We start from the raw sequence: 14,594 nt of genomic DNA on the forward strand, positions 1-14,594 counted from the left end.
TAAAAGCGATGCTTTAAGCATCTTGCATCCTCCTTAAAACTACCAGCACTGACAAAAGATTGACAAGTAGCAGACCAATAGCAGGAGCACACCAGTGCATATTCCCTGCTCTGAACTTTGCATGCCTACCATCGTATGGGCAACACAAAAATTAAAAAGATTAACACGACGGGATCTAAAAATAACCCAGTGCCCCACAGCACAACATTCAGACTCCTGCCGTGTTCATTCAGTCGTACTTGCAGGAGGTTGCTGCCATCTCCTGGAGAAACTCTGGAATGAGCTTTATTTATGGGAAGATCCTGGAGATTTCGTCCGAGCAATAAGGATTTGATTCCTGTGTGTCAGACAGCCTGAGCTTCAGGGACTGCATGAAAAATCCAATTCCTGAAATGAGTCAGCGTTAACCTATGCTGACATTTATTGAAAACCCTAACACCACTAAATGCTTTTTGCTTTTCCTGTATGGTTTATAGCAACAGGTAAATTTATTCAGTTCTTCAGCTGTGGTTCTCTGACCCTGAACATGAGGTCTGGATTTCGGGCTCTCCTTCATATACAAGTAATTCCACTCCCCTCTGGACCCAGAAAATATTCTTCTGCCCTAGCAATATGACAACCACAGCAACAGGGTGGCAACATAGGGGAAAAGGCAACAGAGTGGCAAATGTAGGGAAATTTCAGAGCTTGTATTTCCCATGTTAAAGGTTATAAATGAAAGGTGTAGACAGTAGGCTCTGGTGGAGCCATCCTGGGACAAAGGCAAAACAATCTGGTCTCTCCTGTTAGGATTTCCTTGAAAGAACATTGTTATCAGAAAAGACCTTCAAGAGAAACCTGCAGGTGGATCTATAACATGCAGTGAGCCAGTGCTCATCCAGGGCTTGTCCACGTTCACATCCTATTTCTTCTCTACCCACACAGCTCACTAGCCCAAGCTCAGGAATGCCACAAAGCTTGCTGGCAGCAGCAAGCAAGGATCAGGTTGGAGAGAGGACAAAGCCTCTGGAAGAGGTGCCAGCTGTGCCATGCAGAGTGCCTGCACCTAAACAACTCAAGCTACTGACTTCAAGGACTGGCAGACCAGCCTGTGTGCCCTATCCTGCTGCCTAGGGCATTTACTGCTTGGGGTCAGAGAGAAGTTGGTGCCATGGCTACCAGTGTAATGTTGCTCCTTCCATTTACAAGCAGTGGTAAAGCCAAGCCAAAGAAATTAAGATTCTAGAAAGCTCAGTGTGTCACAGTTGCGCTTTGCTGCTGAACAGCACAGTAGGGTCAAGAGGAGATTGCACTTGCCTTTCATCAGTCCTCCAAAATATTGTGCTTTACAGAGCCTGCTTTCTGTAAAGCTCAGAAGTGGCCAGACAAGTGAAACAGTTAATAGCAGAAATTAATCTTACAGCCTGCTGAGTTCACCCTGAACCATAGCCGAGTATGAGAGCGAGCGAGCAGATGGGATGGGCAAGATGAATGGTTTGAGTAATTGGAAAAAACACAGATACAGAGAGGAAACTGAAGGAAGACTGAGGAGAAATCTCTGCCCAGTGAGGGACAAAATCTCCAAGCAGCTGGGATTTCATCCAGGGACTCGATGACAGCCAGGAAAGGAGCATCTAAGGAAGCCGAACTGAGAGAAAGTAAAAGAAGGGAACTAATCCAAGGCACCTCTGGTTGGTTCATTACAAAAAAGGGAAAACAGTTTGAGAAATAATTTGAGACAAAAGAACATAAGGGGAAAAAGACAAAGAAATCCAGGAAAGGGGAAGCAGACAGCAGGAGACAAATGCCAAAGTTCACTATTCCCAGGCTGCTAAATGAAATCTGACTTTCTTGGCACTTGACCATATTCTGTCACCAGCTATATAATCCAACTGATTAATAAATACAGCAGATATGCATTAACCAGTCCTGACTTTGTCCTGGTTTCTCCACCAGAGACTCCTGCTCTAGTGAGCACTGCTTTTCCCAGGATCCTGCTCAAACCTGTTAATTGTCATGCCTCACACTCTGAGCTCAGTCATTTGCTCCCCCTTTTTTACTGTTGACACAACACCGTCCTACTTGGGTTAAATTCTTAAACGGACCTTTTCTAAATTAACAGCATGCATTTTGTCCCAAGGCAGAGAAACCGTGTGAAGACACTGCCAGCTGTAATACAGCTTTCCACTTTGATGGGAGACTTGTCCTCTGGTTGCAGCTGTACGTTTCCTCCCAAGCCCTTTCCCGACACAAACGAGCAGAGGAAATGATCTAGCTTAAAAAAAAACCCGCAAAACCAACAGCTTTCACATCTCAGCATATCCATTCAGCTCTAAAAAACTGCACAAAACAGTTGTCCCAGCTTTCCTCTTCAAGCAGGAGATGTGTGTGCTCTCCTGGGCAGGGCTGTGTGGTGGGAATTCATCCTGTGTGAGTATGGACAGGACATGCAGGACCTACTGCAGCCAGGCAGTTTCCAAATATTTGTTTGTATCATCACACTCCAGACTTCACAAGAATCGCCATCCATGCCTAGTTCTCAGCAACTGTCTAAGAGAAAATGTTATTTAATATGATTATGGGGACCAGCTATTCACCTTGGCTTGAAGACCACAGTTTAGGACTGCTGGTGTACCACACTGCAATTCTGCTGAATTATTTTCAGTTTCTGGGTGATATTCAGAGTTACTGAACACTTCCTTAATTTCATTTTATCCCGAGTCAGCTGAGTTTTGCTAAAAGCAAGAACTGTCACTGTTAGTCTAAATTATACTGAGTTTAGAGAGTCTGTCACTAGAACAATAGATCCAGACGTAGACACTGCAACTGGTTTTAATCTGCAGAGAGTTGATCTGGTTCCAACAACATTCTGCAAACACCATCAGACACAATCAGCTGAAAACTGCTTCAAGCTACTCAGCAGACATGTCATCCAGGTACCATGGAGTGTTACTTCCCATATGCTGCCAGAGCACAGAAATGGGGTTATGATAAGAGATGAACAGATTCAGTCTGAAATCTCAGTGTAATTAATTCACTTGCCCTTAAAAATCATTACAAGAAATTTCCTATTGCAAAGCCAGCAAACCCACCAGAACCAACCATGGTGTTATTGCCAGTACAGCACATTAGACTTTGCAAAGAATTAATACAAGCTCTGTCAGCTATCAAAAATCCCAGCTTTTGCATGAGGGTCTAATTGGCAAACTGGCTGAAATTTGTGTGCTGTGCTCAAGCAGCTGATACAGCAACTTAGGAAACACTTACTTACAACATCTGCAATGGATGTACATTTTCTTTCCTAACCAGTCACAGAGAACTTTGCCCTAAAAAGCTTAATTGCTTCTGCTTACCACTGCCACTGGCATTACTGCTGCCTTTACGAAGCATTTTCCTCGCTTGTGATGCTGCGGACCATTTCCATCCAAGCTCAGGGCCATATTCTGCCATCATTTTCACACTGCATATCTCAGGATTTAAAATTAGGCAAGTAACGAGTCTCTGCCATGTAATTTACATCTAATCAGTATTCTGCTCTTCTGCTGCTCATCTCAAAGGGTGTCTATGAGAAGGGTGGGCAGTGTACAGAGAGGACTGCGATTCATTCGGAAAGGAAAACTAACCCCTCTTACTGCACGGATCGGTGCTGGAGGAGCACACACACCTGCTCTGCCAGTCATGCCATGCCATAACCCTTCCCTGAGGGGCTGAGCCAAGTCCACCCAGCTAGGCAGGTGCTGGAGAGTCGAGGCTCAGGTCTAGAAATGACACAAAGGAACTGCTCGCACCCACTACACCCAAACAAATCTCTCCTGCATAACCCTTGCAGTTACACAGACACAGAAGGTGCGAGGGATTATTCCACCCAAATTACAAGGCAGTTATTGCTCCTTTCCCCTTCTCTCCAGGGCTTACACAAGCCAAGTAGCAGTGGAAGCGCTCCCAGCAGAGCTGCTTTTTCTCCATACGCACGCAAAGCCTCCGTTCATGGCGGCAAGGCATCACTGACACAAAAGAGACAAACTGCCATCAACACCTTCCTCCTTGGTGCCACCCATGCAGTTTGGCACTTTTGTGCCTTGTTTAAATAGTTATGAAGAGTTTGAGTATTTATTACCACAAATTTTTAACCACTGGTACCAAAAGACAGAGTGGTACCACCCAAAAGCACTGAGGGAACCAAGGCTGTGTCCATCTGAAATGAGGGAAGGAGAAGAGGGCACAAGACCATGAGGGAGAGGTGACTCTGCAAGCAACAGGAGAGGAGACAGAGCTGCAATAGAAGATGCTACAAGTAAAGAACGGAGACAAGGGATCAGAAAGGAAATGTTTAGCTACCCCTCCAAACAGCCTTGCCCTCCTGGTAGTGTCAGGGACTGACCAGACCACTATACACCAAATGGACTTCATGCCTTGGACTCTATCTCTCAGCTCTGGTGCAGGCAGGAAGCCTGGTGTGGATGAAGCTCCTGAAAGAGGGGCTGCTCCTTGAGCATTTTCTGTAACAAGAGCCAGCTCACCTTCCTGTAGGGGTTATTTTCTGCCTGTGGTTTAGCAGAGTTCAGAGCATCCTGGACATCAACACCTTTACTGCCAATCCCTGTTCGTATCAGCACCCATCCTTTGCATTGCATGAAAAGCAAATGACAAACATACGGACAGCAAAGTATTTTTATTCCATCTTTATTGCCTGCTGACATGTTCAATATGCTCAAACTACATCTGAGGGACTGCATAGAGAGTGTTTCTTGTTTATATTTGATGTACGGCAGAACACTTTACATTGCACCAAATGTTGAGCAAACGGTAACATAACAGAGAAGCTGCAGTGGCAGCTGGAATTTCTGAGGTGGGCTACAGAGACTCTCTGGGGGCAAAAGTCTGCTCATCTTATTCAAATGAATTGCTTTTCTGGCCAAATTCTGCTCTGATATGCCAACTGACGAATACAGACCCAGTAACATGAGAAAACATGGAATAACTCTGAGAGCTTCAATTCCACAGCAAGCTGAAGAATATATAGCAGCTAAAAACCAGAGAAGCAACTGCAACCACACTGAATGGCCAGAAGGCTCTGAGAGACAAGGGAATCCATGTCCAAACCTGCAAACCCTTGCACAGAAGAGTACCAATAGAATTATTTATGGGAGAAATGAGGTTAGGAAAAATGACTCTGCTTTGGAGCATAGTCCACAGTTCTTTTTCCCTGTTCACAGGGAAAAAAGAACTGAGAACTTGGTCTAATAGGACTGAATTGCCTCTTAGGAAAAAACAATACCAGTTGCACTACAGGTGATCATGGACTGCCATAGCACTTCTAACTTCATTTCAGAATATAATCAAGGAAACATACAGAGAAAAGCAATCCTTCAATCTCTGCCCAAGAACACGGCCAGTATATAACGGTCCCAAAAGGGAAAGGCAGACAGAGGCATGCCCTGTGGCTGCTCTACACTACCTCTCCCCTCTCTGTGGCCACTTTGACCCCATGTGGAGTACAAAATGAGCACTTAAACTGTCTCTGCTGATCGTACTTGGTTATGGGAGGAGGTGCTCAATGGGTCTCTCCAAACAGCCTCCTACTTACATGGGTCCCACACATCATAAATCCCCTTTACCTCCCAAGGATGGATTTCCTTATCTGCCCCGTAGTTTCATGCTATGGATGCCAGCAATGATGGCTAAAAGGGGAATGATTACAATTAAGCTTCCTACTGAGAAAGCTGAACTTGGAGCAATAATTAACACAAAACAAAGGAACCAGCTTACACTAGGTGATTTAGGACCAGAGAAACCAGGTGTCTAAGGTGAAAGAGGGACTGTTTGGACTCCTCCCCTTACCAGCACAAGACTGACAGCACACAAGCACACTCCAAATGTGGTGCACCTGGTTTATGACATATCTGTTCTTACACTTTGCCCCTCTACAGCGGACCTGCCATCTGCCTCATCAGGAGCAGGGTTTTACTCTCTGACCTGATCAGTCTGGATCTGTGTTAGATCTCAGTTGGATCCCATGTTATTCCATCAGAGCATCCCTGTGTTGCTTTCATAGGAAACCCTGAACAAAGTTTTTATTCCTCACACTTGGAGACAACACACCATGAGAGTCCAGAGAGGATGGAGAGAGAGAGATGGTTCCAAGAGGACTCTGACTTCCTCAGCTTGGTGGGAAGATGGATCACTCACACTGGGGTCACACACTTCTGTGGCCAGTGCAGTGGTTACACCTGCTCCTGGAAGGTGAGGGAAGATCTAACACACAAAGGACTGACCAGATCCTTTTAGGTTACAGAGGACATCTGCCTGTTTCCTTGAAATTCTTAAGAGTAGTCAAATATACAGGTCTCCTGAAACTAGGAGGACAAAAAGTGGAAAAAAGGGAAAAAGGAAGATACTGCAAAATGATGACTGCAAAATGATCAGTGAAGAGCTGTAGACAATGAGAAGCAGTAATAAAGGTGAAGGCAAGATAAATGTCAAGAATGACTTGATGCTGACTCTGACACAGCCAGTGATAAAACTTCTATAGATTCAAACAGGCTCCAAATTTAACCTGGAGGTTCAAAAGAGAGTCCAAGAATCTCCAGTCAAGACAGACTGAGCTTCCTCCTCACCTCATTAATTCCTCATTAAAATTGATTCTCCATTTTATCAAGCATTCAAGTGCATCTGGAAACTCATGGCAAGAAATCTACAACTAGGATATCCTTGAGAACACCCATACATTTAGAAAAGAATCCATTAACAGACACCCTGCAGAGAACCACAGCTCAGCATCAATCACATGGCACTGAAAATGGCCACAGAGCAGACTGAAGTATTTCATGTTGTGATTTAAGATCACTTCTAGTTACATCTGTTACCTGGACCAGGACAAAGAATCGTTTCTTCCATCTCTTCCAAACATTTTTACCAATTGCCCATAAGTACCTAGGAGAAAAAAGCAGGTGAATTCAGCACACAAATGTTAATCTATTGCTCTCTTGCTTTTCGGTATATTTTGTTTACACTTAGAAACTGAAGTTAATGCACAAAAGAGTAATTACATGACTCTCAACCTCAGCAACATTCATGAATGGGTTTATTTCTAGCCTGAACTAATTACCTGCAAAGAAAGCAACACAAAAATCTTACAGAGTCTTAATGTTACACAGTATTAATTCTCTCTTTCCCTTTGTCTTTCACAACTTATTCAGAATTTGAAGCCCTTTAGTGCCAGTGGATAGCTGTCACATGGTGGGATGGGCAAAGAACGCATTTACAACAGAAGAATTAAGGGAGAGAAACCCCAAATCTGCTTTAGCCTTGATAAACCCATTTTGCTAAGGGGAGCTGTCAAACAGAGCGACACTTCCTACATCAAACCCAGTAAACAGGATCTCAACATCCATTGGACTGACTAAACCAGGACACTTCACTGAGCAGGTCTAAGACGAAATCCAAGAAATTGCTTGGCTACAGATAATTCAAGCAAACTGAATAATTTCTGAGGAGCAGTGAATTTACTGTCTTCTACAAAGGAAGAATTAACTTTTAAAATTAATGTCAAAATAAGCATATAATCTCTGTGATGAATTGGGCACTGTGACACCGTAACACAAACACTGGCAAAACTAGTGGCAGCACCAGGCTAATAATAAACATAAGGATATTATTCAGCATTAATATGTTTTATGTATCATTATAATTACTTTAGTTCTGGCTCAATAAATAGAAAAAAGACTTTATTTTTGTTTATGCAAGAGGTTCCTTATGCCAGAAGAGATCTAGCATACTCTTGGTGAATGCTTAAACCACAAAACTCCAAGTCATGCTGATGTGGGCTTTGAGTCCTTGGCTAGTCCAAGAAGAGGGTAATAAGTGTCCTTTTGGCTATTGCTGCTAACATCAACAGGAAGATAATCCCAGTTCTGGAAACAAGAGGTATAAACCTCAGAGTTTTAAGCAGTATCACGTAAATCAAATAGTAGTTGAAGAAAGCTAGAGAACAGCCCTGCTATCAGCTGAGGTCAAGGAAATAAAAGGACAGGGGATCTCTCCTTTCTGGCTTTGGTGCCTGTGATTGTGGTGAAAAAATTGAACTTCACACAAGACTACTGGTTCTGATCTCATCAGCAGAGAAGACAGGAGGAGGAATTAGAAAAGATGAGTGATCTAAATCACCTAATAATGGATGGAATATAACAAAACGCTATGAAAATAAAAGTGAAACAAAGCTACTTTTATAGCACCAAAACCAGACTGGAGAGTTATTTCCAACAGTGAATCTCCTGGATGGGCAGTTTTGATTTTTTATTACATCTTCAGCTCTGAAGAGCAATCAGAGCCTTGTCAATGGCCTTAGCTAGATCCTCCCAAGGATGATGTAATTTGTAACTATATGAAGGTAGAAGTGGTCAGGGATCCCTCTGGCCCCAGATCTTCTGACACTCTCTCCTGGAGGGGAAAGGTGTCCCCTTTAACCTTCCCAATTATTAGTCCTACTGCAGACAACTGCTGTTTAATCGTGGTGTGTATCTCAGTATAAATAATGCCGGTCACACTGCGATTTATTTCAAGTGGAAAGAGCATGGTGTTTTTGATTTTGAGAAATCAATACAGGGAGACACAGAATAACTTAAAAAAAATTATATTATTCTCAGTAAGAGAGTTGGGCAGTTCACCTATTATTTCTCACAGGAAAAAAACAATTTTCTGTAAGCAAAACTGTTTAAAATTTAAACTGTTTGGCTCATATGCATTTAAAAAGACTATGCTAAGAATGTGGAAAGTGCACTATAAATGACTGAACTAATGCCATTTTTATATTTATCTTTCTGCTTCACCTCCTGTGAACTTTGAGAGTCTTAAAAAAGCGAGATTTCCTCATGCACATTCAAAACAAAATTACTTTGGATTGAGACAAGTGTTTACCCAGAGTGCTTCATGTTTTGAGGCTTATCCATTCGCACAGCAAGCTTGATCTTCAGGTCTTGATCGGGGCAGTTTTTGGAAACAGTCATTTTATGCCACTCCGACTGCTTTGGGCTATTAGGAGTAGGGTGGAGAACAACCTGTAAGATTTGAAACCAACAATGTTAAAGGGAAAATATATTCACAAAATGGAGTGGAACAGAAATACATCAGATGACCTAGTTTTGTCCTAGAAATCAGTCTGGATATGTCTACTCACATCAATGAGGATGGCTTTTCATTGCTTTTCCTAAAGTACAGCTTATTATTTTGAGATTAGATCATATATTCTTTGGGTCCTCAATCAGCTCAGGGAGCTGTGCAGGCAGAACTGTGTGATCAGTTCCTATAATTTCAGGATGGTACCTCTGACTGAGCTATGACAGCAGATAAAATCTGAAACCTGCATCCCATGTCATGCCATGGTGGCTGCAGGACTCTGCTTCCATTTCAAGCAGCAGGAAATGCTGGGAGGGTCTCCAGCTGGAGCACATCCATGCAACACCAATGACTGCAGATGAGCACCAATGCAAGCACTTGGCTCAAAGAAAATGAAAGCTCCAAGAGGTGAATAGTCTCTCCTGATCACTGCTGTGCTGTCCCCACTCATCCATTACCACCACAAAACAGAGCAGCTCCCTGCAGAATAAGAAGATATAGAGTATTCCCCTAGGACTACACCACACACACCGTCTTCTCCTGGTATTTCCGTATGTTTCCTCTGAGGTGGCCTGACCCCATTCCTCCTACACCTGTTCCCCTCCTGATGCTTTCACTCTCAGAGCTGACTTTTCCTGGTACAAATTCATTCAAGTTTCCACTGTGCTGTAGTGAGGTGAATCTTCTTTAAATCCATTAACCTTTATGCAAGCAAATTGTTTCACAATTCTTACAAATGGCAGCATTCACTCTCAATAACTGATGTGCTGCCATCACTCATTTCTTGCTCATGCCTAGTCCATGCTCCTGCCAAACTCCAGCCCAGACTATGATCTTGTATTCCTCTGCTCTTCAACTTGGCTGCTGAGTCAACAATCTAGGGCTGTTTTCAATCAAAATATCATTGATGCTATTACCCTCTGATGAATTACTCTAAAACGTATTTTATTGCCTCTTCTAAAGCCTGAGGTAAACATCAGTAGATTCTCAACTTTACCCTTATCCATTAACGTTATTTATCACTTCTTTTATTGAATTGCTCTGTCAGATATCTGAAGCTGTTATTAGTCACAGAGATAACTGAGCAACACCAGTCTGTACTACATCACTCTTGGAAGAAAACATATTTAAGCAAATCCTGAAGATGAGAAATGAGTTCTGCACATAAGACAGGAGTGTTAGAAGCACGATGGACCCAAGCTCTGAGCAGCATCCAAGGAACCCCAGTGGCAGGCAGGTCAGGCAAAACATCCACCTGCGCTAAGCTGCATCTCTTAGCGAGGCAGCAGACACTCAGTGTGTTTGGGATGCTCTCGACTTTGATTTCTAACTCTTCTTTCAACAAAAGACACAAACTTTTCTCAGTGCTGTTGCAATTCACAGCTCTTCCCCTCCTTGCCCTCAGTAGATGAAGTATTGGCATGGCTGAAATCCATGGGAGCCCTGCCATTGGCTTCAATAGGGTCAGGATGTATTCCCATGCCTTCAGCTGCCCGAATAGCAGAGTAGGGCTTGGGAGCATTTTCCAGTTCTCCCTTGGATAAAAGTGGCGAGCTGAGGAGTGGCGGCCGGTTGCCAACTTAACAGTGGCAATAGAAAGTGGGCTTTGTACCCGCCTGGCAGAGCACAAAGCCGCTGCTCAAAGGGCGGCTGAGCAGGGGTGTTTTGTGTATAAAACCTGCTTTCCTCCTCTCTCCATGCAGGCAGGTTCCTGCCCACTCCAACAGCTAAACCAGGGGCTTAACACACTCCCGGTTTCATTATTACTTTAAAGAAGAAATCTTGACGCAGCCTGAGCAGACACGCGTCATCTTTCGGCCGCTCCGGGCACACTGAGCACCCCTTTGAAGTTTGGCCGACTGAAAGCACTGGTGGCCACGGGCCAGGGGGAATCACTGCCAGCTCCCCACACTTGCCACTGCTGGCCTGTGTCCTTCAGCCCGCAGAAACTCAGGGCTGAGGGATGGTTTCCTGCTGGACTGGGAATTAAAGCACATTGGTAAGGCTGGCTCATCAGCCTTCCAGGGCAAGAGGGGTTGCTTTGGGTGCTGACATCTTTCTCAGAACAACATGCACAGCTAATTGCTTCCCAAGACCAGCAAAGTCAGCACTGCTCTTGGCTGCCAGTGGAAACAAGGCTTACAAAGCAAGAGGGGCTGCACTGAGTGTAACCACTCAGGGGAAAATCCCTGAATGGCAGCACGGCCGGCTGGGTGAAAAGCTCTGCTCAGCATGCCACAGCGGATAAAGGCAGGGTGCCAGGCTGTTTGAAGTAGGAGGTTTTGAAAATAATCCCGAAAATATTATGATGCTGTGCAGCAAAACAATTGTAAGTCTTCAGCTGTAGTACTGCAGCCTAGAGGGGTCATCCTTTTTGTCATAAGAAGCGGACAGAGAGAAAGGAAGGATCAAGGTGTGGATGAGGAAAGTCTGAAGGGGCTGTGACTCTCTTTGAAGAGAAGACTGAAAGGAGAAAAGAAGGGGTAGCTTTGCTTTTCTCTCTCTCAAGTGCAAGAACAAAGGATGCTTCATGGACATGAAAACACGAATAATTAAAATGAACATGAATTACATGATACAAAATTGCATGCAGCATTCTCTACCATAAAGCTATAAATTTAAATCAACAGCTCACTAGGACCTGGAAGAATGTTTGGCACTTTTATAAACAGGATTTACACAAAAATAAGTTAATTAGGAAAAACGTTGAATGGACACAGACCCTTCCTTGTCAAGGCACAAACAGCCATGGAGTTAGCAAGAAACATCCCAACAGGCTAGTCCATAACCGGAAATACTATTATTGGTCTTGCAACTGGATCAGTGGCTTTCCTGACCATGGATTTCTTAGGCATAGCCATACAGACAGGATGGGGAGCAAGGAGTGCTGCAGGGCTGGGCAGAGCCCAGGCTGCCCCTGGAGATCCCTTGGGTCATGCTGAGCCATGACAGGATGTGCAAAGTCCTCTTACCCCAAACTGATTTTTATGGAGTCATCATCATACCGATCTCAGCCTGAGAAGCCGAGGAAAGCATGGCATGGAGTTTGCTGCCACTTCTGCCTGGGGCCAACACAAATTAAACAGCTCCACAAAATCCGTGGAGACAAGTGAAGTTTCCCAAAGCCATAGGAAAGTGCCATCCACAGATATTCTGGAGCTGTGGGCCGCTGTGATCAAGGACCACCAGTGCCAGGGCACTGGTTTAGGGACCACAGGCGAGGGGCAGAGATGGGGTGGGAAGATTTACTCTGTGGTCAATACCCTGGGAATCTGAGCTCTTTGCTATTAACACCATTGATGGGAGCAATGAACCCTCATGGTTCACTCCCTAGTCCAGCCCCACTGAAGCCACCAGGTCAGCCACCATCCATCCCCAGGGAAGCCAGGGCTCCAAGCCTTTTGCAGGGACTACTGCAGTCAGTGTTTTCAGAAGCTGAAACCATGCACTGGCTGCTCAGCAGATATGAGAGAAACTTAACAGTCCCTTGCCAAACGTAAATCCCCTCTTTTTGCTTCAGCATAATCCCCTTTTCTGCCTCCAGGAATGTCCATTTCCGCAAGCAACTTTTAAGGCTTTCCGGACTGCCAATATCACACACAAGATCCTCTGCCTGTGCTCAGAGCAGGCACAGCCAGCTGAAATGCTGCCATTAAAAACTCACAACAAAGACAGCATGCGAGATGCACTTCTTTCCAGCAGTGCAGAGCTCGCTTTCTTTCCCCCTCCTGAAGCTTGGCAAAAAAGCAGAGCACGTTGTGCTCCCAAGATATTTCTGTACAGGAGAGATTTCTCTAGAAAAGCAGGGCCAGAAGGAAACATTATTAAACTCAAAATCTCCTTACCCTCCCAAGTTCTTTGTCCTCCAGAGCCAGCACTCCTGTGCTCTCCGTGAACAGCTTCACCTTCACTGCAGGAAGCGCATGGGTTGTCGTGAAGTCTCCCTGGGTGCCCCAGCTGTGAAAAGAAGGACAAGAGGGGTGTTCAGCTCAGCTGGCAGGTCAGCAGCAGCACTGCTCAGGCATGAAATAGTTAACCCAAAATGTGCCTGACACAAGCCAAAGTGGTTGGGTTGTGAGAATGACAAGGGCATTAATTACCTTCATTGAGAAATGTGGGACAGATGTTTGGAAAACCCATGATGGTCCTTGGGGGGAAAAAAGAAGAGAATCTGGGAGCAGCATGAAAACAAGTTCAAGAGAATTTTCTTACTTAGAAAGAACAATGTCTCCTGCTGTGCCAGCCTGTGTAGTCACAAGAGAAGTAGAGGGTCGAAGACATCTGCACCCAGGATATCTGTAATCACTCATGCCTGTGCTCCTCTCTTGGCTAATTAACCTCTACTTTCCAGGCTGAGAGCGAGGTTTGCCTTTTCTGAAGAAACTGCAGCTTAACCTGGATTGCTTTCCAAGTCTCAGCCCAACCCAAGTTGAAGTTCAAGCCATTATGTCTGGAGTAATCCTAGTTTGCTGGGACTTGAGAGCAGGACACCAGCTCCTTGTGGGTGGGACTGCAGCAGCCAGGAAGACACCACCTCTGCAACTACACCACGATCCACTGTCTACTATTTGTATTCTGTGAGTCTTTCCTTGGCCTGGAAAGGAGTGCTATGGAGGCTCAATTATGCACAGCCTCTAGACCTGTGTGTCTCTAGAGACCATCTACAAGTTCTGCAATCACAAGTTGCCCAAATGCACAGAAAACATGCACTCATTCCATGTGGGACCCTGCCAAGAGTGTGCCATGAACAACTCTTCAGAGTGATGTGGTGGAACACACTGCAACCCAGAATGCTGCAAGTCAGATGAGAGATTATGCCATAACTCACTAACCATTCTATTCACCCTCACTCTGTTAATGACGCTTTCTCACTTTAGGCTGCCCTCACACTAGATGCTCTGCTGAAAAAAGGCAGTTTCCTTGAAAAGGCTCAAGAAGACATGGTCCAGTGACTAGGTGCTCCTCAAAGACGACCACCAAGCAGCAGGCTTAACATTTGGAAAATTATCAGTAAAAATAATTCACTTCTCCTTGTGCTCTAGGAGCATGGGTTTTTGCTTTGCTCCCCACTGAGCAAATATTGTCCAACTGAGCTCAGTAGATGAGCGTGTTCAGCACAGAGCTGATTAACAAACTTGGGTACTTCACCAGCTTTGTTCTGAAGCTTCCTCGCCTGGTGTCACTATTTAACGTTTTGTTTTTTAAGATGATGCATCAAACTGCCACCAGAGCCAGAGAGCAGAACTTCGGCTTAAATTATCTACAGCACTATAGGTCTAGTCAGGTCCTTTATCATATTATATCTTTTTCACGTGTGAGCCATCAGCTACCTAATAAATGCTTTAAGGGTAAGAAGCAAGAAACAACTTAATTTTCTAATCACAGTTTCAGGTCACAGGTTATGTTTTATCTCAAAAAACTGCACTGTCACCAGGAGGGAAAGTAGGAAAATTATCTTGTTTTGGGTAAGAGGCAAAAGTAAGAAAATATCCAACCTTACA

The 14,594-nt window shown here is 44.4% G+C and overlaps 1 protein-coding gene across 12 annotated transcripts in view; it reads right to left on the reverse strand.

Annotated features, from left to right (window-relative positions):
• Positions 1 to 14,594, reverse strand: part of CADPS (calcium dependent secretion activator) — a 207,938-nt gene that overhangs the window by 99,762 nt on the left and 93,582 nt on the right. For all 12 annotated transcript variants that reach the window (XM_040076170.2, XM_058422205.1, XM_040076175.2 and 9 more), the window contains exons 7-9: positions 12,939 to 13,050; positions 8,896 to 9,035; positions 6,846 to 6,912 (exon numbers count right to left, since the gene is read on the reverse strand). In XM_040076170.2, the coding sequence (XP_039932104.1) occupies positions 6,846 to 6,912; positions 8,896 to 9,035; positions 12,939 to 13,050 (319 nt within the window). The remainder of the gene's footprint in view (positions 1 to 6,845; positions 6,913 to 8,895; positions 9,036 to 12,938; positions 13,051 to 14,594) is intronic.

The sequence above is a fragment of the Hirundo rustica genome, chromosome 12 (genome assembly GCF_015227805.2).
Source record: "Hirundo rustica isolate bHirRus1 chromosome 12, bHirRus1.pri.v3, whole genome shotgun sequence".
NCBI lineage: Eukaryota > Metazoa > Chordata > Aves > Passeriformes > Hirundinidae > Hirundo > Hirundo rustica.